The sequence below is a fragment of the Abramis brama genome (assembly GCF_963993115.1).
Source record: "Abramis brama genome assembly, chromosome: 4".
Taxonomy (NCBI): domain Eukaryota; kingdom Metazoa; phylum Chordata; class Actinopteri; order Cypriniformes; family Leuciscidae; genus Abramis; species Abramis brama.
Window position 1 is genome coordinate 55134881 of NC_139966.1, and position 25225 is coordinate 55160105.

The 25225-nt window shown below is 37.7% G+C and overlaps 1 protein-coding gene across 1 annotated transcript; it reads left to right on the forward strand.

Annotated features, from left to right (window-relative positions):
- Window positions 1-8009: 8009 nt before the first annotated feature.
- LOC311082275 (myelin-associated glycoprotein-like) lies at window positions 8010-21735 on the forward strand. Its single transcript, XM_084113003.1, has 9 exons — window positions 8010-8168; window positions 8296-8661; window positions 9094-9417; window positions 9514-9780; window positions 11270-11536; window positions 14464-14775; window positions 18517-18604; window positions 19176-19242; window positions 19320-21735. Exons 1-9 carry the CDS (start codon window positions 8120-8122, stop codon window positions 19644-19646), a joined length of 2067 nt encoding a protein of 688 aa, XP_083969129.1. The 5' UTR covers window positions 8010-8119; the 3' UTR covers window positions 19647-21735.
- Window positions 21736-25225: the final 3490 nt, after the last annotated feature.

A 25225-nucleotide genomic window follows, 5' to 3' on the forward strand; every position in this document is an offset into this window, starting at 1 on the left:
GAAGGGTTGTGTTGGTGTGAAGTTTATTGGGGCTTTGTTTTCTATAAAGAAAATATTAGTAATGGCAGGATTTGAACCAGTAACTCTTCATATGATAGTCAAGTGTATTATCACTGAACCACAGATTAACTCAGTTGCTTTTCAGTTAATCTACATCATTAATTAAAACAACAATGTAACATAAGCAATAGTAGGATTTGAACTCAGGACTCTGATTTAAGCGCATACCACTTGAGCCACTGAATAAGATGAGGGAAGTGAAGTTTTGGATGGGTTTTTCTTGAGAGCTTTGTGTTATATAATGGGAAAATATTTGCAATTGTGGAATTAGATCCAAGGATGCCACATATGAGAGGAAAGTGATTTACCACTGCACCACAGACTTGGCAAACTTTACAGTTGATTTTAAGTTTATCTACAGCAACAGCATTAATTAGAACAGCAATAGTGGGATTTGAACTTAGGACTCTGAGGGCCCTATCTTGCACCCAGCGCAATTGACTTTGTACACTGACGCATGTATCATTCCTATTTTGCACCCGCGCAAAGCGCGCTTTTCCCTCCACAGAAGCACGTCGCTAAACTAGGGAATGAACTTGCGCTCCCTGGGCGGTTCAGCGCAAAAAAGGAGGCGTGTTCCGGCGCAAACGTTCCTTCATGCTATTTTGCAGGTTTAGAAAACAATTGCGCCACTAACCAGGAAAAAATAGTTTAAAGTCAGTGGCGCGTTGCGCATGTTATTCATATGCTATTTTAAGGGCGCATGCTTGGCCATAATCAATGTAGCGTGTGCACAACGCGCATACACTTTGATTCTCTCATCTACACAGAAGCAGCAGTTTTCATTTTTGCAAATCATACATTATTATTATTATGATAGATAGATAGATAGATAGATAGATAGATAGATAGATAGATAGATAGATAGATAGATAGATAGATAGACAATTTATTATAAAAGCATACATCTAGCTTACACATTTACCCAAATTATCATACTCCTTTTTAACCGAAGTTAATTTGGGTGGGTTTCTCCATCCCCAACGTCCCTGACGAGAGCGTTGCTCTCCTTGGCTGTGAACCGCTCCTGGCGCGCGTCTGGCAAATCCGCCGTTATAATAGGAATCCGCTTTAGAACAAAGTGCGCCTGCTCTTAAAGGGAATGTGAGATGACGCTCTGATTGGTTTATTTCACGTTACGCCCAAACCACACCTATGAATAATGAAGCTACTTCAGACCAACCCATTTTAGATTTGCGCCTGGCGCAAGAGTCATTTATCCCGCTGGGAAAATAGCAACAGCGCCAAGACCCGCCCACAAAGTTACTTGCGCTTTGAGCTTTGACACTTGCGTTTCAGATCGTTAAAATAGGGCCCTGAGTCTGAGGGTGTTTTGAACAGTGTTTTATTAAGACCTTTGTTTTGTATGATGGAAAACAGTAGCATTAGTGGGATTTGAAGACTTTCACATACATTAACACAGACTTTGTGATGTTTGCATTATTTTTTGTTAAGGGTTAGTTAATTAACACAAAATAAGCAATAGTTGGATTTGAACTCAGAACTCCAGTATTTGAGCTCAAAAAAAGTTGAGAACTTTGTTTTATATGCAAATATGAAGATTTGAACAAAGGACTCCATGCGTAAAATACAATATTTGAGCGACTGAGCTATACAAGTTAAATTCAAGTTTAGAGCTTTAACATTTTCAGTCTTTAATTCAAATGTAAAAATAGTAGGATCTAAACCATGACTTTCCAGTATAAAAGAAAACTAATTATCCTCTGAGCCACAGAACCTTTATATTCATTGTTTTGTTTTAGCTTTTGTGATCTTGGCTTTGTCAGCTTTTACTCTAAAGTGTTCCAGTAATTATTATATGAAGAACTTCATTGTTTCATCTGTATGGAAGTAATATTAGGATGATTTTCTGCTCAGGATTGAATCTGCTTTATTTGCTATCATGTGCAAAATCTTGTGTTACACATAAGCTAATGTGGGGGGAAAGGGAAACAATATTCCAAACCATTTATTTAAAAACAAGTTGTATCAAATGTACAAACAATCACAAAAATGGTAATTAAGAACTTTATTATCAAACTCAAACTGAGACAACACATACATAACTTGTAAATAACATTTGTTTTGTTTTTTCCCAAATGAATTTTGTCACATTTTATGCAAAACAGTCCAATATACCAACCTGGAAGTTTTCTAGTAAACCTAAAGATCTTGATCAGCCGCTTCAGCTGTTTCTGGTCCTGCTGTTTCCTATAATAATGCACTTATTGTCCTCAAGAAGCACATTAAAGGGATAGTTCACCCAAAAATAAAAATACTGTCCTCATTTACTCACCCTCATGTTGTTCCAAACCTGTATGACTTTCTTTCTTCTGCTGAACACAAAAGAAGATATTTTGAAAAAAAGTCGGTAACCAAACAACTGATGGACCCCATTGACTTCCATAGTAGGAAAAAATAATACTATGGAAGTCAATGGGGACCAGCAACTGTTTAATACCAACCTTCTTTAAAATATCTTCTTTCATGTTCAGCAGAAGAAAGGAAATCATACAGGTTTGTAACAACATGAGGGTGAGTAAATGATGACAGCATTTTCATTTTTGGGTGAACTATCCCTTTAACACACTCATCTGGTCTCATGCATGTGCCCATCATCCATCCATCCCTTCTCCAAAGCGCTTGTCCTGTGTGTGTAGGGTCCTATGCGGGATGTTGGAGCCTTGGGGCCGAAGGCAGAGAAACACCCTGGACAAATGGCCAGTCCATCACAGGGCAGTTGTTGAATCAATAACAGTTTATTGAAACCTACAGACTGACAGTCATACATACTTGTAACAACCCCAAATACAATAAGGGTAATTCACAGGTTCTCTACTGGACCAAAGATTTTATGTGGGCTCAATAACCAAGAAAACACCCAAAAGTAGTAGTAAAAAAAAAAATAATAATTTTTGTTTTTGTACAATCATAGTATTAAAACCCAATTCAACTGACTGTGTATTTGAAATTAATGATAATCAGCAATAAGTTAGCTTAGAAAAGAACAAGACATCAACAAACAGGGTAACATATTCAGCATGGGGTTTCAAAGGTTTTTGTGAAATACATAGTTAATACGATCATCTAACATGCATAATTTCATTACACAGCAAACCTCAAAGCCATATTGATTAATCAGAAAAAGGAAAACATTTATTTCTTGCTTATGTTTTATCATTTGCTTATGTTTTATCATTTAATCAAATGTCATCTGTTTAAATGATTTTCTTTTATTAATCTTTATGCCTCAATTATAGCTGATTGATTTAGGGTGAACGTTTGTGCTTGCTGTTTAGATGAGGCCAAAAGTCTGCAAGTTTCCAACAGAGAGCGCACAACTGCTCGAATGTCTTAGAATAACGTGATAAACGGATGTTATCTTGGCTGAACATCTTGCATTGTATTAAGATGAACAACTTTCTGACACATTTGGGGTACGGGACAATTTGTGTACGGCCCCCCCACCATGTTGTGAAACCACAAAAGAAAGATGTCTTTTTCAAGTCTGTTCGAATGTTAGATGAAAGAGGAACTTAGCCCTGTTCTAATCAGCCCCTGCATAAGGGGAAGAATACTTTTCTGTACTGGTCAGTCTATCTTGGACTCAGACCTTGCTCCTTCAAAACCTGTCTTTTCAAAGAGAGATCTCTCAACAAACTTTAATTCTCTAATGCAAATATGGTTACTACGATTATAAGCTTAATCTCATTAGTTTCATCGAAGTATAACATTTACATGAGGTAAAGTTTAATCGCAATATTGCCAAAATCCCATTTGCCAAAATCCCATTATAATTGCATTATGAGGGTGCAAGTAAACGTACTCAGTGATGCAAACCCACCGGTGCTCAACTACACCTGGTACAGAGACACTGAAGAACCACTGAAACCAGTGCAGAGCGGACAGAACCTGACCATCAGCAACACCGACCCGACACACAGCGGACGATACGTCTGTACAGCTCAGAACCACAATCATTATATATTGGACTCGAGTATTTACACCACAATATAGTGTATTTATATGGTGAAAATGTTTGATGGAGAATTTTTTGTAATGAAAGTGTTAGAATAGATTTTGCTTAATTTTTTGCTTAGTTTTGCTTAATTCCTATTTTATGCTCTCAAAATAATTCTTGTCTGACATGCTCACATAAAAATTCTTTTCACATGATTTAACAATAAGTCTAGAATTTAGTGATTAATATGAGAATACTGTCAGGCAGTTGGGCCAGTTGAGCTCCTGACACCATCTGTAGCAATTCTAACACGTCTCAGCTTGTAAAAAAAAAAAGTGAAATGTTTACAGTATTAGAGTTACGAAGAAACAGTAGAAGTTAACCAAGTGAGCATCTCGTAATACTGACTACAGACACAGATGCAAGAGTGTAGATTCAGTTTGAAGAGACACTGAGGCTGAAGTGTGAGGCGTTTGCATATCGATTTTTTTTATTGTGGTAGCTTACTTACAACTACACATGCAAAGCTGTTTACTGCAATTAATCAATAATTAACATAATTCCTTGTTTGCATGTCATTCCTTGTATGAAGTACTTATATTTGACAGAATCTTCTACTTCAAAGTGCCATGGGAAGTGTAACTTTTGAATTTTTTTAATTCCCACTTTTAATTGTCATCATGCCCTTAATGATTTATGTAATCTTTTTGGATATCAGAAAGCCAGGTTTTTCCTAATATCAATTGCGTGAATCTCATGTTGAATGCGTGAGAGTTGTCAGCTCTGCAAGTTGTTATCTTCTGAGCTATTCTGAGATGTGCCTGAAGACCGTGGTCTTTTGCTTCATATTTAATAGCTCTCCATTATGATTGCTGTTGATGAGGAGATTAATATGATTGTGATTCACTAATGCGTACCTGAGCGTGGCAGAACTGACTCCTCAACCCATTAAGACCATTGTTAATATAGGCAAAATAAAATATTTATTAAAACTTATTTTATTTTTAACACTGAGACACTGAGAGTAATACATTTTTTATTGGTGGAATTGGAAACAAGCTTCCATACATTTGATCATCGGTGTCGGAATTAGAGAAACAAACATGATACAAAACAGCAGTATTTGCTGAAATCTGTTCTGCTTTCGGTTTCACTCAGTATCTTGGGTAAGAAAGAATCTGCAAGCTATTTAGTCCAGAATTTCCCATGTTTCTTACTGTAATACTATAATAGCCAACCTTAAAAAGTAAGAAACACAAAGAAATTAAATGTTAATGTTTCCTTAACAGATTGCGTTTTAAATGTGATTCAACACTTATTCCTGAATAATATTTAGTAATTATTAAGCGTTACTGGATCTCACAAGATGTTTCAAGTAAATATAAAGAAATTATTTTTTGAATATTATTCAATAAGCTTCATACTGATTAGCTTATGTTACTCAGTCAGGCTATAGTTATTTAGTTCGGACTGAAAGGGGAAGTGGTAAAAAAAAGACGTGTTGTTTTCACACACAGATCTCCCTCTATCCAGTGTAGAAGAGTCACAGTCGCTTTCACTCTTCTCCGGTAAGTCATTTACACTTTGTGGTTGTAAAACATGTTCAAAATTAAACAGTTTTTAATCTTTCTAAAAAATTTTTTTTTAAGAATTTCAGTGATTTAGAGTTTTGATTTAGTAGCCTGTATTTTTTCTCATGACATTTATCTCACTCATGAAAAATTGTTTTTGGATTTATAAATAGTGTTTACACCAAAGTTTAAAAAGGAAATAACTGTTGTTAAGTTTATACATGTCATGATTCCTGTCCTGTGTTTCCCTTGTCTGGTGTGCATTTTTGTTATTTCCTGTTCTGTGCCATGTTTTGTAGTCCTTTGTAGTCTTTCTTGTTTATTAGTCTCCCCAGGTGTTTCAGATTAACCACGCCCCCTTGTTATCTTGTTTAGCTTGTTAGTCTCTGTATTTAAACCCTGTATCTTGTTTCAGTGTTTGTGGGTTCTTGTTTGTGTATGTTGGCTGTTTGGTTGGTTGGTTCCTGTGTCCTGTTTCCCGAGTCTGAGTTTGTCTAGGTTTTGGTTTATTAAATAAAGTTTGCTGCATGTGGATCCTGCTTCCTCCTATCATTCAGCCAGCAGCGTTACAGAAGAACCCACCACTTAATGGATCCAGCAGCAGCTTTGGGGAGTCTCCAGCCAAGATGGCGGCCACGTCTGATTCTGGTTCCCAGGATGGCCGCCACCACGTTGTCTGAGAATCTCCAGCCAAGAAGGCGGCCACGCCTGATTTTGGTTCCAAGGATGGCCGCCGCCACGCTTCCTGAGCCTCTGTCTGTTCCTGAGACCGCATCTGTTCCTGACTCTGAGCCTGTTCCTGAACCTGAGCTTCTTCACGTCGCTTCTGCTGATCCAGAGACTGTTCACGTCGCTTCTGCTGATCCAGAGACTGTTCACGTCGCTTCTGCTGATTCAGAGACTGTTCACGTCGCTTCTGCTGATCCAGAGACTGTTCACGTCGCTTCTGCTGATCCAGAGACTGTTCACGTAACTTCTGCTGATCCAGAGACTGTTCACATTGTTTCTGCTGATCTAGAGACTGTTCTCAGCTCAGAGCCCTCTTCGCCGCTGGTCCTGCCCAGCTCAGAGCCCTCTTCGCCGCTGGTCCTGCCCAGCTCAGAGCCCTCTTCGCCGCTGGTCCTGCCCAGTTCAGAGCCCTCTTCGCCGCTGGTCCTGACCAGTTCAGAGCCCTCTACGCCGCTGGTCCTGCCCAGCTCAGTGCCCTCTTCGCCGCTGGTCCTGCCCAGCTCAGTGCCCTCTTCGCCGCTGGTCCTGCCCAGCTCAAAGCCCTCTTCATCGCTGGTCCAGGACTCTTTACCGGGGAGCCTCCCCATGAAAATTTTGGGGGGGGGCAATACACCTCCGGACCAGCCCGATCCGCCAGGACCGCCAGAGGGGTGGTCTCCTGTTCCGCCCTGGCCGCCCGAAGGGTCGTCTCCGCCCTGGCCGCCCGAAGGGTCGTCTCCGCCGTGGCCGCCCGAAGGGTCGTCTCCGCCGTGGCCGCCCGAAGGGTCGTCTCCGCCGTGGCCGCCCGAAGGGTCGTCTCCGCCGTGGCCGCCCGAAGGGTCGTCTCCGCCGTGGCCGCCCGAAGGGTCGTCTCCGCCGTGGCCGCCCGAAGGGTCGTCTCCGCCGTGGCCGCCCGAAGGGTCGTCTCCGCCGTGGCCGCCCGAAGGGTCGTCACCGCCGTGGCCGTCTCCTCAGCCAGCACTGCCCTGGCTGCCAGCACTGCCCTGGCCGCCTGCACAGCCTGCTCCGCCCTGGTCGCCTGATCCGCCCTGGTCTCCCGTTCTGCCACAGTCTCCAGGCCCTCTGCCGTTCCACGGGCCTGGCCCTCCATCCCGCCCCCGGGTCCGCCTCCGCTCCACCACCCTCCTGAACTATTTCCTGAGGAGCATCTGGAATCTGCTCCTTAAGTGGGGGGCTATGTCATGATTCCTGTCCTGTGTTTCCCTTGTCTGGTGTGCATTTTTGTTATTTCCTGTTCTGTGCCATGTTTTGTAGTCCTTTGTAGTCTTTCTTGTTTATTAGTCTCCCCAGGTGTTTCAGATTAACCACGCCCCCTTGTTATCTTGTTTAGCTTGTTAGTCTCTGTATTTAAACCCTGTATCTTGTTTCAGTGTTTGTGGGTTCTTGTTTGTGTATGTTGGCTGTTTGGTTCCTGTGTCCTGTTTCCCGAGTCTGAGTTTGTCTAGGTTTTGGTTTATTAAATAAAGTTTGCTGCATGTGGATCCTGCTTCCTCCTATCATTCAGCCAGCAGCGTTACAATACACTCTTAAAAATAAAGGTTCCAAAAGGGTGTGTTTTTTTCACAGCGATTCCATAGAAGAACAATTTATGGAAACTTTCAGGGAACACTTCCTAAAATAATCATTTTTTCTTAATATGAAGAAACTTTTAATAATCTAAAGAACATTGTTTTTTTCACTATAAAGAAGCTTTTATGGAATGGAAAGATTCAATGGATGTTAAAGGTTCTTCAGTTTATTTTAAGAGTGTATATGATTGTGTGTTTGTATTTTCTGTTGTAAGGTGGAGTGAATGTAAATGATGGAAATATCTGTGACGTTCCTCCTCACTGGATGTCTGATACAAGGTTTCATTCTTATAGATTATTCCTCTACTGAATTAATATTCTGAAAGCATTTCCATTTGAATAAGTGCAGCAGGTTATTCTGCATGTAAACTCTGTGTGATCAGTTCCTCTTGTCTGTGTGTTTTAGGAGTGTTATGTGTTTTTAATATCAGTCTGCCGAAGAAAGTAGAAGCTCTACAAGGATCCTGTGTTTTCATACCCTGCACATTTGATATTGATGATAAATATGTAACAGACCTCACTGAAGATTTAAAGAGAATATGGAATAAAGACGGAGACTCTCCCACTGTAGTGTTTGACTCCAGTAGACCCGGCACTGGACTATTAAAAGGAGAAATATTTGGCACTCCTACAGAGAAAAACTGCACCACCCGCTTTGATAATGTCCGTCCGAGGGATAAAGGGTCGTATTTCTTCAGAGTTGAAGGCAGCAAAAGATTGAAATATAACTACTACAACAAACCTGAATACAAAGTTGAAATTGCTGTCACAAGTGAGTGTCATATTGTTCATGCTGCTTCTATCTTAATGTAAGTGTGGCACGGCCATTAGTAACATGATTGTGCAAAGCTTCTATTGACATTCACTACCAGTTATTAACTTGTACAAAAACTGTCTGTTATGCTGCTTTATATTGCAAACTAGTAATTGTTATCATATTATTTTGATTTATTATCATAAACACTGGTTTGTACTGCAAATAGTTTTACCAGTTACAGCAGTTATTCTTCTAATCATTTACTAATATGCGGCTTATGAATCGGAAGACTTGCACATTCACAGAAAATAGCTTATGTCTGCGATGCAAAATGAGTTGGATAATGTTACTGGATATAAATAATAAATAATTCAACTACTGTACAATATGTGCCTTCATTATTGGATATAATCCTGTAATGTTTGACTGCATCTCTATGTGTTGTAGAGTCTCCACCCAAACCCACAGTGAGTCTGTTTAAGGATCAGCAGAAGGTGACGAAGGTGACGGAGGGAAGCTCTGGGAATCTGCGCTGCTCAACTAAGATCTTCTGTTCCTCTCGTCCAGCAAATCTCACATGGAGCTCGTCTCCTGAACACCTCCTCAACGAGAGCGTCACACAACAGCAGCGTCAGGAGCAAACTGAGCTCATCTCTGATCTGATCTTCACTGTAACTCACCGTCATCATTTAGCCAATTTCACCTGCACTGTAACACACCAGCTTCAGAAGCAGATCACAAAACAAGAGACTCGTACGCTACGTGTTCAGTGTAAGACAGGGATTATTTCAATAAATACTGTCTGATCATCTAGAATTAGAGCTGTAAATCATAACATAATTGCTGAATGTTTTTCTCCTCCATTAGATGCTCCTAAAAACACATCTGCGCATGTAAGTGCATCTGGTTTTGTTCTGGAGGGCCGTTCAGTGACTCTGAGCTGCAGCAGTGATGCAAACCCACCGGTGCTCAACTACACCTGGTACAGAGACACTGAAGAACCACTGAAACCAGTGCAGAGCGGACAGAACCTGACCATCAGCAACACCGACCCGACACACAGCGGACGATACGTCTGTACAGCTCAGAACGAACACGGCGCTCAGAACGCATCAGTGATGCTGGACGTCCAGTGTGAGTATCAAGAGGCTCTTCTAATTTACTGAGTCATTACTATATCAGACTTCAGATTTCAGACTTAAAAGCTAAAAAATAAATAAATAAAAAAACAATTAAATTAAATATATACATTATATTTTAATGCATATATTTTAAATATATTTCATATTTTTAACACATTTAAAAACCTTCACTTTTACTGCAAATACTTGCAGTAAATGTCTTTACTATTATTTTACAAATGTGGAAGATAGTCATAATGCTATCTACTGTGACAGCCTGAATTCTGCTGGACGTCCAGTGTGAGTATCAAGAGGCTCTTCTAATTTACTCACAGTCATTACTATATCAGACTTCAGATTTCAGACTTTATACACATATATATACTAGAAGTATAAAATATTGCATATAATTAATTTTATATGCAGAGAAAGAGAGAGAGGAATAGTGTAAATAAATACACAAAATATAAATTATACATATTATATTACAATTATTTTATATATATTTTTAAATATAAAAACTATAAACTATAAAAACAACCGCTACTATAAATGATCTTCGCTTAAACAGTTTTTTCAACCTTTACTAGGCTTGTAAATGTACAGTGAACGACAAGAACTAAATGCATATATAATAAGCATGACTTTGTAGTCATTTAGCCTGCTGACAGCGGACCCTTTTACATGGATGAGACAATGTGTATGATTTAAAGGGGTGGTATAATGCCCTTTTCACAAGATGTAAAATAAATCTCTGATGTCCCCAGAGTGTGTATGTGAAGTTTTAGCTCAAAATACCCCACAGACATTTTTATTTAGCATGTTAAAATTGTCCATTTTTGAGGGTGAGCAAAAACGCACCGTTTTCTGTGTGTCCCTTTAAATGCAAATGAGCTGCTGCTCCTGACACAGGGGGCGGAGCTTCAACAGCTTGCACTCACACACACGTACTGAAAATTTCAAAAACTTTTAGCCTTTTATGTTCAAACCGGAGTCAGACAATGATGGAGAGACTCAAGAAGAAGAGACAACATGTAGAATGCAACAGGACATTTCTGAATGTTTAGTTGATGAATTTATGTAGCTTATGTGTAGTTATCTTCTAGTCAATGATTAGCATATTCGGTCTTGATAATCTATAAATCGTGTTCAGGGGGCGGGGTTTATGTAAATTTTAGGGTTAGTGATGTCACTAACCCAGGAGGAATGTCGTGTAGTCCCTACCAGCTGTTTGTTGTAGTCCTTAAAAAACTATTTCTTTAAAAGCAAATATCTCCCTTTGCTTTGAACTTTGAGCGTTGTCACTTTGCAGATGTTGTTTATGCTCAAACAGCAACATTACACACTAACTAAAGTTAGAAAAGTGAAATCATAATCAACCACCCCTTTGAAAAGCCTTTTTTTTTGTCACTAATTCCATTAGTCTCATTTCATCGCATTAATGACTTTACAATTATAAAAACAATTTTTTTTGATGGCCTACATTTTTTCTTCTCCATAAGATGCTCCTAAAAACACATCTGCGCATGTAAGTGCATCTGGTTTTGTTCTGGAGGGCCGTTCAGTGACTCTGAGCTGCAGCAGTGATGCAAACCCACCGGTGCTCAACTACACCTGGTACAGAGACACTGAAGAACCACTGAAACCAGTGCAGAGCGGACAGAACCTGACCATCAGCAACACCGACCCGACACACAGCGGACGATACGTCTGTACAGCTCAGAACGAACACGGCGCTCAGAACGCATCAGTGATGCTGGACGTCCAGTGTGAGTATCAAGAGTCTCTTCTAATTTACTCACAGTCATTACTATATCAGACTTCAGATTTCAGACTTAAAAGCTAAAAAAGAAATAAATTAAAATACAACCAAATTAAATATATACATTATATTTTAATGCATATATTTTAAATATATTTCATATTTTTAACACATTTAAAAACCTTCACTTTTACTGCAAATACTTGCAGTAAATGTCTTTACTAATATTTTACAAATGTGGAAGATAGTCATAATGCTATCTACTGTGACAGCCTGAATTCTGCTGGACGTCCATTGTGAATGTTTGGCAATCGCTATTATCCATCAGTTACTCACATTCAAGAGGACTGAATTAATTGATTTCTCATAATATAATCAATGCAAAAAAATAATAATTTTTGATTAGGATTTAATGTGCAAACCCTAACATTAATGATCCAAGTAATGAGGCCTGTCTGTAGATACTGACTTTTTTCTGTGACCATCACTGAACTGCAAATTTATGATCAGTGTCAGTGGGTTTTGATTTATTTTATTCCCAGATATGCTTCAGTTGCTCACAGTGCAGCTGTTCTCAGTTCAGACTAACACACTGTCCAGTCGACAAATGAAAAACAGTCCTATCATGTTTACTACAAATTCTCATCATATAGTCTGTGTTTTGTTTGCTTTAGCACAGTAGCTAATTAAAACCATTACACAGCTAGTGTAAAGCGAACAACGTAATAGGTGAAATACAGACACATGGTGTTTTGTCGGTTATTTTGTATTGTGTTCATCTAGATGTTTGCACACATGCTTCAACATACTGCCTACATCTGAAACTTGTAAAATAACAAGGTTTAAACATACATCTATTCAGTTACTAACCCAGATCTTGAACTGCTACACTACACATCTTTTTTTCCTCAGATGCCCCAAAAAACACATTGCTGTCAAACGCGTCTCTGTAGGCAGCCTAGGCTCTGAAATCTGCACACAAAAACAGTCGGTTTCACCACTACTCAAAACCAAAATAAATAGTGTTCCAACCAATCACCGACAGGGGTGGGTGTTGTGAGGTTTTTGCGTGCAGCCGTCATAGACAGCCGTGCACGAGCGCAAAACCTCACAACACCCACCCCTGTCGGTGATTGGTTGGAACACTAGCTAGCGGATTGTTAGGAAAGTTTAGATGAATGTGATCATTTATGTTTGGGCCTGAAATCGCTGATACAACCTTTAAACCTTTAACAAGTACGATCACAGCGAACATTCAGATCTGTGTTGGCGGAGAGAGCAGTTGTGATGTATAAGTATGAAACAGCTTCACAAACAGTCTTTTCAACCACACAATATTGTTATTTTATATTGTGTTGCATTAATTCAAATGATCATAGAAGTACTGGGATAAATGTTTATAGTTTGGATATAAACACCGATGTCTGCAGTAGCGATCAAAATACAGTAAATCACCTTGTGAATGTAACTTGATGCTTCAAATAAAGATTGTATCAATTAAATTGTTACACAGGGACAAGTGACTTTTAAAAAATGTATTTGTCATTAAATCATTCATTCAAGAGATTTGTTCAAAAACGCTGATTCATCCAGTAATGAAACAAGTGAATTATTTGAGCAAGTCGTTGAATCATTCATTCAACTCAACTTAAAAAAATAATAATAATCTTTTTAGACTACACTACAGCAATTAACATTTTGTCAGAATATTTAGTAAATTACATGTTGTTGTTTTTTGTTGTCCATTCAGAATCATGTGAGAATTTTAAACAAAACAAAAAATTGTCTCAATTCATCCAGAATCATAATGCTCTAGCGTGTCCAGCGACGCAACAAAGTTGATATATGTTTAACTTTATGTAAATAAAAAGTGACTTTTGGGAGTGACAAACAACAGACCTTACTCAGAGCAGCACCATGACAGGTGTGAAAGTGAGTGAAGTCAGTGGAGCTCGAGTGATACAAGACTACATCCTGTAGTGGATTGTCTGTGGCAAGATGGAGAAGTTAATCTTAGCGGTCAGCAACTTCCCTAATTTAGCATTTGTCTCTTGAGTATATATGGTGGTCCTCGCTGTGCTGACTCTGAGCCTGAACAAAATGAACATCCACAGATAAATGGCCACGGTAGCAAAGAGAACTCGCTATTTCGTTAATCTTTAAAAGTAAGCATTTTATGTACTGATTCCATTTATATTTAATCTTTTTGCTCCAAAAGAAAACTGATTCACTGTCTACAACATAGAATAACCCAAGGTAAAGGAACGTTTCACACTTGTAATTTAGAAGTGCCGTTACCACTGCTTTTTACCCGGGGTTATGAAACCCTGCTCGGGAACAGGAGTAGCGCTGCTATTGGCGTCATTAATCCCGCATTGCGTTGCAACCAGTGCATTGTGAAATGATCTGTGTCAGAATGTTACGGCTAGACGCTTAGCAACAAACAGCCAATCGCATGGCTCATAAGCACATGCTTTGAACAGTCATGGGCGTTGGATAAACAGTAGTTTAGCGTTTGAAGGGAAACTGTCAAATGGTGACAGAAAATGTGACAATTGTTGTGAAGAAGAGACCATATCATTCTTACCTTTACTGTCCGAAAAGCCCATTCATTATAAACTTGATAGTTCAGTCGATGAGGATGTGCAATGTGGCTGAATGGCAAATATGCAAATAAGAACATTTATGGTTTAGGAATGTATTTATAAATACTCAGGAATAAATGTTAACCCCAATGTGAAACGTGAAGCAAGATAACCAAGAATTCTGTTAACCCAGTTTTTAGTGTGACCCAGAGTTAACTATATTTCAAGTGTGAAAAGCCCTAGTGAGATGTTCAGCAGTTTTTCTTAAGTGAAACAGGTCCTCAAACTGTTTTATTTTGCTCAGATCCTACACAGAAACTACAGTTTATGATCTTATTATCTCTTTCAGTTGCGCCCAAAATCTCCAGCTCTTGTAACAAAAGCAGCGTAATCACGTGTGTCTGTGAGGCTCATGGGAATCCCTCGCCTAAACTAGAGTGGCGTCGATCTGGAAATGTTCTCACCAACTCTACAAACACGTTCATCAGGAATGAAACTTTAGGAAGCACAAGCTCGAAGAGCATCCTGACCATCAATCAGTCTCTCACAGACACGGACGTCCTTCAGTGTTTCAGTGCAAACACTCTCGGCACCGCCAGCGCCAGCCAACGGTTTCATCCCGTCACACAGACACCCGGGACAGAGACAGATCGGGACAGAGGTGAGATTCGCTTCTCTGATGCACAACAACAGCTTTATCTGATCAACAAGAATGATCACAAATGAGATCTCTGGAATATCTTAACCCTTCTGAAAAAGAAGTGCACTTAATTTGAATTGAATGTGCGCTTGTAGTGTACTTCAAATCTTAAAAGTATACACTCTTAGAAGAAAAGTTTCTGTACGGTGCTTCATATATAGAATCTTTTAGGGATGATTTTATGGATTTATTTGTCCTTAATTTGTTTTGATAAATTTTTTATTTTAATTATCAGTAGAAAAAAACTGAAAGACCCGTTAAACATTAATGTATTTTCGCAATCATTTAAGACATTTCTCCTTAGAACCTTTTTGGTATAAAGTCTTTAAAATTGATTCAAGAACCCTAGAGTTCTAAATAGAACCCTATTTAAGTTTTTTTTTTTTTTTTAAGTGTATTAAAAATCTGTACTTGCAGTTCAAGTTTACTTAAAGAGATTACACGTTCATGACTGTTTCTTGCACTTTTAAAAAGTGCACTTTGTAATGATGCCAAATTAAAAGTTGTACTTTAAAGCACATTTTAAATTATTGTTTTAATACATTTTGCTGTGCTTTAAATAAGTAGACTTGTTTTGATGTGTTGACTATAAGCACACGAAGTACTCGATTAAAATTTTAATTGTAAAATTAGTGTTATTCAATATTACATTTAAAGATAATATATTAAAAGCAGCTTCATTACAAATGTGTAATTAAAAACCCATTTAAATATGTTTACATATGCATAACCTACAATTTTCGGTTAAACATTATTTTAAGGTGTCCATGTTATAGTGTAATTATACATTTAAGTACTTAGTAATAATAATTAACTACATGTACTTATGATTAGGGAGTGGTTAGGGTTAGTTGCATGTAATTATGCATAATTTATATTCATTACTATAGTAACTACATGTAACATGTAACAAGGACAGTGTAAAATAAAGTTACTCAATTTTCAAAAGAAATGACATTAAAGTTTATTTTAGTTTACATACATGCTTATCAGTATTTGGCTGTACACTTTCACCATATTTCAAAGACAATAGAAGTAATTGAGAAATTATGTTTGGCTAATTGAATTTAATATAAATTTAACCTAGAATTATAAATAACATGCAATTATGTGTCTGAAAACTAGAGCCCGACCGATATTAGGCATTTTCCAAACTATCGGTATCGGCATTTATAATGGCCGATAAATGAATATTTAAAAAATTAAATAAAAGCGGACGAAACACCCTTCAACCATGTTATGAGTGTTGGCGCAGCATAGTTTGTCCACCAGAGGGCACTCTACAAGGAAGACCGCTAACATCAATGAGCATGGAAATCACAACGAACTTATTCTGCCTAAATAAAGTAATGATTACTGTATTTATAACTAGCATATCTGTAGTTCCAGTCCCTGCGTTGTAAAACGTAAGTTAGGCACGCGAGGAGTGAACATTTAGACATTGAGAAAAACTATCAAACATAGCCTGTGCATAAAAGTTAGCTTTTCTTTTACACGTGTGTGAAATCCAAGTGTGCGTTGCTGACTTCGTTTAGTCGCAGCATTAACGAGTCACATAATGTATTTAGTGCATCATTAAGTAGTAGATTTTAGAAGGCAGGGAGCAAATGATGATTGAAAATGGTTTGTTGTATCTTTGGAATAGATGGATAGAATTAAAAGAGTGCAGGTAAAGGGATAAGCAAAATGACATTGTAATTATAAGGTAGCTTATAACATTGACATTTGGCAGACGCTTTTATCAAAAGTGACTTACATTGCATTTCAAGGTACACATTTACAATCTTATCAGTTCTTGCATTGAACCCATGACCTTGGCGTTGCCAGCACCAACGCTCTACTGTTTGATCTAATGGAAAGGCAATAGGGACTAACTGTCACACACACACACACACACACACACACACGCACGCACGCACACGTACACACACGTACGTTCACTATCTTTGTGGGGACTCTGCAATGTAATATAAACCTGTACACACACACACACACACACACACACACCACACACACACACTATATTTATCAGAACTTTAATATATTCTGTTCTGTTGTGACAATAAAACAAACAAGTTTATTTTTAAACTGCATTATCATATTATTTTAGTTAGGCTGAGGACTCTTAAACGTACAGTATGGGATTTTTTCTCCACTAGGGGTCGCTAACCTATTTACAATAACAAAGGCGTAGATTGATGACGCAACATTTGCTAAGAATTATGGATCTTGTCGTCAACGTCAAGCCGACCGATCTAATAATGTTTATGGATGACTGAATACATCAATGTTTTTATCATGACTGTGATATGAAGCAGTTCGGGATTGCTAAGAGACAGCTATCAGCTCCAAACGCGACGCGAGTCCCGCGGATATAAAAGGAATATGGACATTTCATTCTACCGAACTACACGCAGAATTACTACTCACAGGTCAGTTTATTAGACAAATTAAACTTGTGAGGTAACGCAGCGCTGTTTCACTTGGTCTAACATTACACTATCACACTAAACTGCATTTGAATGTGTTGAAATGTATGTGTTAGTCTGTCTGTATGAGACTAGCAGTAAACTAGATCAACATTAGAATAACATACAGATCATATTTTGACATTTTAGCATTGTTGAACTATAAAACATTGATTAGTTTTATGTAAATGTGCTCACCTGTTTAATAAAGTACATGTAGGAGCGGTCGAAGTCTCGGACGTGGAGCTCTCGTTTATATACTGTCTATGGGAGCTCTAGGCATCTCGAAAACACCGCGCTGATATTGATTCTCGTTTTAGTTCTCTTTTTTATCCAAAGTCTGCTTGCCATGGTCCGTAATGTTTGAACGAAACAACAACAGCGTGCAGATAGACATTGCGAACTACAGTGGTCCACGTCTGTCGTCTTGGTTACTATCAGAGGGCTCTGGTTCATAACTCTGGTTACCATGGCAGTACGAGCGGAAACCAGGGACAACGCGGATATGACGCCATTGACTGCGACAAAACGGAAATAAAGAAACGTGCCGTGTCTTCGAATTAAATTGAAATTTCTCCTGGTTTGAAAGTTGTTGGAAACAGTTGGGATAATGTAAGTACACAACTAAAAAAAATATATAACATAGATATAGTGATTTTTGCTATTTTTAAAGCAAAAAAGTTACATATTGTGCCTTTAAATAACTACAAATAACTAATGTTAGGGAAATCTGTTCATGTTTTGTTACGTGTTTCTGGATTTTATTTTTTTTAATATATATTGGCCGATATATCGGAATATAGGATTTTTAAATCACCAAATATTTGTATCGGTATCGGCCTTAAAAATCCTTTATCGGTCGGGCTCTACTGAAAACATTACCTTTAGTTCACACTTAAATATTAAATGTTTTCTTTTTTTTTTTTTTGTATGATGAAGTGTACTTTTCCAGAGGGGAATTATTTCTCCTAGGCAGCAATGAGATCAAATGGAGACCAAATGGAAACTTTTCTCCAGAGAAATGTGCTCATATTTGCCAAGACACTAAAGTCTGTAATCAAATATCAGAGATCTCAGTATGAACTTGAATCGAATCTATGATCAAATGATCTGAGCTGCTCTTCACATTCATTTTTATCACTCCTGAGAAACTTTTTAGACACTTAAATTATTTCATTTAAGAGTCCTGAGCTATAAAAGACCAACCTCTGAGCAATAAAACACTGCTTTCCAGGTTTCCATCACCCGTCTGTGCTACTCGGAGCTGCTGTCGGCGCATCAGCGATGATGATCTTGTGCATCATGGCAGTCTACAATGAACGGTGGGTACATCAGACAAATGTCATTTGAGGAAAGACAAAAAAACATGATTATCACAGAACTGGTCCAATATATGAGCTGAGGCTAAACTATAGATGATTACAAAGACTTTTTCGGCTATTGTGTTCAAAAGTTTCACTCCAAAATAAGCTTGTCTTGTTTTCCAGTAAAAAATATCTAAACGTTCTTAAATCAAGATACTTTTACTTGAGAAGCAAAATGACTTCAGAAATTAATTCTTGTTTTCAGAAAAATGCCAATGGGTTCAGAGAAATACACTTTTTTAACCCCATTGGCAGATATTTGTTCTTGTTTTAAACAATCTTAATTTTGATCGATTTTTCAGAAAACAAGACTTTTATATCCCATTTTGCTTCTCAAGTAAATGTGTCTTAATTTAATATATTTGTACTGGAAAACAAGACAAAATACAGAAGAACATAATTTGAAGCCAAATAAACAGATCACATTGATTTGATGAGACTTTTACTTTACTAGCCTCATCACAAGGATGATTTGTGATTCTGATTGACATATTATATCAGAATCTAAAGGCCTAAAAACATTTTTCAGAAGAAGGAATCCCAAACCTTCAAGAACCAGACAAGACGACACATCTGGACTCATACTGTCTCAAATAGTGAGTTAAACACACTCACATTATTCATTTTCAAAGACATCACAAACGGACCTTCATCTGATTCTGCTGTGTTTCAGCTCCATCAGGCCACGGATTCCCATGGTGACAGCGAGTGTGTTTACGGGAATAAAGACATGCTGTCAGCCGTTACACCAAGATCACCAGAATCTCTTCATTATTCCACCATCGACTTCACGAACGCAGAGCCGGCGTCAGGAGAGATCAGGGGCGCCTCCTCGCTGACCGAGGAATATGCTGAGGTCCGTCATCATTCTACAGGAGACGCAGCATCTACGACTGACCTCAAGGAAGACCAAAGCCCACAAGATAGTAGGGCGAAGATCCCGAATGTGTCATCAGAAGACACGATTTATGAAAACATGACCCATCGCTTGGTTGTTTAAAGACAGAAAAAGAACAGTTGCACTTTGTCCAAAATCGAATACTTCCCTGCTATACAGTATGCGCAAAAACTAGTATCATGTCCGAATACATAGTATTAAAGGAGACATATCATGCTTTTAAATTGTTCCTTTTTACATATAAATCATACATTTGTAGTCTATATAAAGCGGAACTGCAATTCTTGGGTCTGAATTCCTCATTATTATAGCTCCACAGGCCCCTTTTCTACCCCTTTTCTGATGTGCGTCTGAGAGCAACTCGTTTTGGTGCGGTCTCTTTAAATACAATTGAGACACTTCATACCCCGCCCCCTCTCCAGGTTGTAGCGGTGACACTCGGTTCAACTCCACCCCATTCGGCCATTTTTGTAGTTTGATAGCAGAGATACGATTATCTAGCGGCACAGAAACTTTTTATTCACACGTTATTAACAAAATGTCAACAACGGAAGACTTGTCCAGCCAGCCTTACATGTTCGAGCCAGAGTCGGAGCAGGAGCGAGATGAAAATGAAGACGACGAACCTGCAGAACAACGTCTTCATATGGATGTATTGCAATGGTGTGTACTGTATTTACACACCTTTTACCACCGTGTCGATTTATTTTGATTAATATGTGCGAGGGAGAGAGAGCAAGACAGCGTCTAGTTTGGAGACGGTTAAGTCTTGTTTACACTTTCGCCTGGCTCTGAAGAGAGAGAGTGAGCACGCGCGCGACCGGGTCTCTCTCTCTGCTCGTTCTTTCAGTTAAACATGCGTCCTGTAACAAGCAGTTCATCTACATTAGACGGTGTAATGAAGCGTGTGGGTTACTACATCCAACAACCGAACATTTTAACTTACCCTCTCGTAACTTCTGCATCCTTTAGCTTGGACTACAAAATTGCAGCGAGAAATAAAAATGGCGGATTGCTCGAAGTGTTGGGCCGGAAGTCAATGTCCTTATTTGGCAGTTCCGCTGCAAATACTGTGACGTAATAGTTCAAAAAACGTCATAGATAACAGAAAAATCGGAACAGGTTGAAAAATATGACCAAAACAGAATATATAGATATCAACGAAGCACCTGAAGAGAATAATTTCATATTTTCTGTACTTCTAAACACTCCAAATATACAACAAAATGCATTTAAGGGCTAAAAAAGTGCATTTGGCATGATATGTCCCCTTTAAAAAAACATTAGGCTAAACATACCCAGGATGATCTGCTACTTCTCAAGTGCGCATTCAATGAACACTTTATTATCCCAATTAGGCCCCGGGAGAGGAGTTGTGAATGGCAGTGAAGCGACGCAGCTGACGCTGTAGGTCACATGACCTGATAGTACCAACTCGGACAGAATGCAATTTCACCGTTGGTCAGTGCAGATGTTGTTGAACAGTAAAAGCCTGTTTAGACCAATAACTATAACGAGTATGAGGCTAGTATATCTTCCACAACGATACGAATATAAACAACTTTTGAAAATTGTTCTAAAGGTGTAGGAACGGCACAAAAAATTATATTGTTGAAACTATTTTTTTTTTCAGCTGATGAACGATAAAAACATTGACAGCCAATCAGAATCCATCCTGCTGTAAAGAGCTTGAGCATTTAAAGCAGTAGACGACAAAACTGCAGACGCACTTATAATAAACAGAACGATATTGTTCGTTGGTGTGACTGTGGACGATATTATTGTTATGATTTTATAGTTATCATTCTTGGTGTGAACGAGCCTTTAGAATGAACCAAAACCTTCAAATCTTTATGCATAACTCAAACACCACACATGGATTTTTCAAGCAAATGTTCACCAACAAATTGCAATTCTATCCTTCCAAACCTGTAGGACTTTCTTTCTTCTGTTGAACATAAAAGATGATAATTTGAAAAATGTTCCAGTGTTTTTTTTCCCCTCAGTGTTAATGGGGTCCAATGATGTTTTTAGTTGCCAATGTTCTCCAAAATATCTTCTTTTACGAACTATCCATATACAATATGAATGAACTAACATTATGATGGACAGAAATTAGCTACTTTATGGCAAATTACTTGAAATAATCTGTAACACTTAAAGTCCCCTGTATTTTATCCCTTAAAACTCATCTTTGATCACCAAAATTACATATTTAAAAGTTTTTTCTTTTCTTTAAAAAGCCTTAAAATAGTTTGAATATAACTCTACACCCTTGACTCATTTAGTCGGTGATTCTATGAATATGCAAATTAGCCCCACCCCCACTCACTCGCAGCAGCTCAGAGATCCAATCGTTGACCTGATTGGTTACAAGTTTGTGACGTCAGAAACACCAGCGAATTCAAACTGTGTTTTTGAGACTGTCTTTGGTTCACTGCAGTTTTAAGGAGAAAATACTCAGCAATGGTGTTGACTAACGCATTTGTACATGGTTTGTCTCAAAGCATATTAAAAACACTACATAGACATATAAACAACATTAAAAGCTTGATTTGTTAACATTTGTTAACATTAGGTAATGCAAAATTTGTTTAGTAAATGTTGAAATTAACATTAACTAATATTGACAAATCATTGTTCATCGTTCGTTCGTGTTTACTAATGATAAAAAGTGAAAACTTCCTCTAAAGCATTACCTAATAAGATTTGAAGTTTGTGAGATTTCACAGAAAATATAGGAGTCAGAAGTTCATTCCTGTAAAATAGCATGAGATTGAACAAGCATTTCTTTTCTTACCAGATCAATAGTGGGAAACGTACTTGACCTCAGTGTGTCGTTTATGTTGCACATTATTTGTGATGGAGAACACAGTCAGCTTCTTCTGGTGTCACACTTTCAGACAGAAACTCCTTTAAAAATACGAGGGATAAAACACATTACATTTTAAAACATTATAATGTATTTTATTATACATCAGTGTTTTCATTTCTATTCAAAACGTATTTTTTTTCTTTAAAAAAAAGATTATAATGTTAATCAGTTTCATCCAGTGTTTATGGAAAAAAATTGCATAGTTGCACATTAAGTATACCAGAGAGTGAAACACTTTTTTTGTTTATTAGACTCGATATGCAACTGTAATTCACACAAATCACCACAGGAGGGCGAAACCCTTTTATTTTGAATGTACACACAGCGGACGATATGTCTGACAGCTCAGAACGAACACGGCGCTCAGAACGCATCAGTGATGCTGGACGTCCAGTGTGAGTATCAAGAGTTTCTTCTAATTTACTCACAGTCATTACTATATCAGACTTCAGATTTCAGACTTAAAAGCTAAAAAAATAACCTTAAACTATATAAATTAAACATAAAAATTATACTTAAAATGTTAAATATGGAATAATAATATTAATGTTTTTATAATTTTTATGTAATAAATCATTTTTAAAACCAGCATGGCCAACACAACATGACATAAATGCTGTGAATGTAATACAGTAACTGCAACACGATCTAGATTGCATTTGGATGCAATGAAAGTGCATTGTTTATAGTCATACAATAAACATTGATTGACAGGAAAAAGATGCAATTTCACCATAAAAGCATTATGTGATGTATACTTTGTTTCACACAGTCACAATATGACTTTCAGCACTGAAAAGACACTTTTGTATGAGGAGCCACTGTCTGATCATCTAGAATTAGTGCTGTAAATCATAATGTAATTGCTTGATTGATTTTCTCTTCCAGATGAACATGTACATCTGTGTCTGTAAACGCAGCTGGTTTTGTAGGAGGGCCGTTCAGTGACTCTGAGCTGCAGCAGTGACTACTCTTATATGTGCACAATAATGCGATTATTTCTAATAATCAGACTAGGTCTTAAACGCAGTAAGATGTTTACATGACACGAGCAGAACTCTTCACTCACAGTTTGTATGCAATTTTTTATTTATTCTGATTATTCACTATGAATCACTAATAAGTATGGTTATAACACACTCAGGCATACAGTATGAATGTTTTAATCTACTCATATCAAATTCATAATAGATTTTTAAGGAGGCACTAGATGTTATTCTGTGCCATGATGTATATTGCATTGCTGGTGTTATGCCGAATTCTGTGACCCTAGTAGGCGCTGTATTGTGCTAATCCAACATACTCCTAATCCCAATCCTAATCCCAATTCTAATATTAACCCTACCATCACTACAGCGCCTACTAGAGTCACAGAATTCAACACTACACCGGGTTTGCCTACACTGCTGTCGCGTTCGTCTGGATGAAGATACGGAGCAGAGACTGCGCAGCGAGTTGTGTTGACAGTTTAGTGATTTGGAGAAGAGAAAGTTCATTCATGAAGTTGTGTGAACAACACACGGCATCCGTGTAGAACCGAGCACTGAGATTAAAGGTGTTTAAATTCCTGTTTATTGCGTTTAATGCAAATATGGTTACTACGATTATAAGCTTAATCTCATTAGTTTCATCGAAGTATTACATTTACATGAGGTAAAGTTTAATCGCAATATTGTCAAAATCCCACATTGCCAGAACCACAATCATTATATATTGGACTTGAGTATTTACACCACCATGGAAGTAAGATAATGTAAAATGTTTTTGAAATAAAAAAGCCTGTTGAATTGCACTACTTGAAAAAATAGGCATTGCATTAACCATGTTTGCATTTTAATGCATTGTATTTTTAGGGCTTGCATTTTTATGGGCTGAAATTCAACATGGTTGAATATTTAAGCTGTGAATATTTCAATTAAAAACATTTCAAACACATTTTCATTATTAAAAATGCAATAATCCATATTCACCTTTCATATTTCACTTTCAAAATATTCAAACTGTTTAAAAATACAACCTATAATATTCAACAGGCAATTTTCGGTCCATTTTATTTCGCTTTGCAAATTCGCTTCCACAAATTCAGTGGTTCAAATTCGACAGTAAATTCAACATTGACGTCCAGGAACTGCAGGAAAAGCAGTAGATTGCCGAGCATATTCTCTACAGCAGATGGAGAGTATGCTTGGCAATCTACTGCTCTAAAGTTGCATACAACATTGACATACACGTTTCTAACTTCAATAGCAAACTTAAATTTATTTGAATAAATATCAAAAATCCAAAGGGTGCACATTATGCCTGACACTACATGAACACTTTAAAAAAAGTAAAGAATGGGAGAAAAGAATCTGCAATCTATTTTTATCCTGAATTTACCATGTGTATTACTGTAATATTATAATAGCCAACCTTAAAAAGTAAGAAACACGAAGAAATGAAATTTAAAATATTTCCTTAACAGATTGCGTTTTAAATATGATTCAACACTTATTCCTGAATAATATTTAGTAATTATTAAGCGTTACTGGATTTCACAAGATATTTCAAGTAAATATAAAGAAATTATTTTTTGAATATTATTCAATAAGCTTCATACTGATTAGCATATATTACTCAGTCAGGCTATAGTTATTTCGGACTGAAAGGGGAAGTGGTAAAACTCTAATAGAAGTAAAGACGTGTTGTTTTCACACACAGATCTCCCTCTATCCAGTGTAGAAGAGTCACAGTCGCTTTCACTCTTCTCCGGTAAGTCATTACACACAACACACTAAAACTTCTGTCGTTTAGAGATTTTCAGTCT

What these genes read in the sequence shown, in the direction of transcription:
- LOC311082275 (XM_084113003.1), top strand. Translation starts at nt 8,120, where the DNA reads ATGATGGAAATATCTGTGACGTTCCTCCTCACTGGATGTCTGATACAA. An exon ending in AGAGACAGATCGGGACAGAG is followed by an intron (nt 14,776 to 18,516) that starts GTGAGATTCGCT and finishes ACTGCTTTCCAG; the next exon opens with GTTTCCATCACCCGTCTGTG. An exon ending in GACTCATACTGTCTCAAATA is followed by an intron (nt 19,243 to 19,319) that starts GTGAGTTAAACA and finishes GCTGTGTTTCAG; the next exon opens with CTCCATCAGGCCACGGATTC.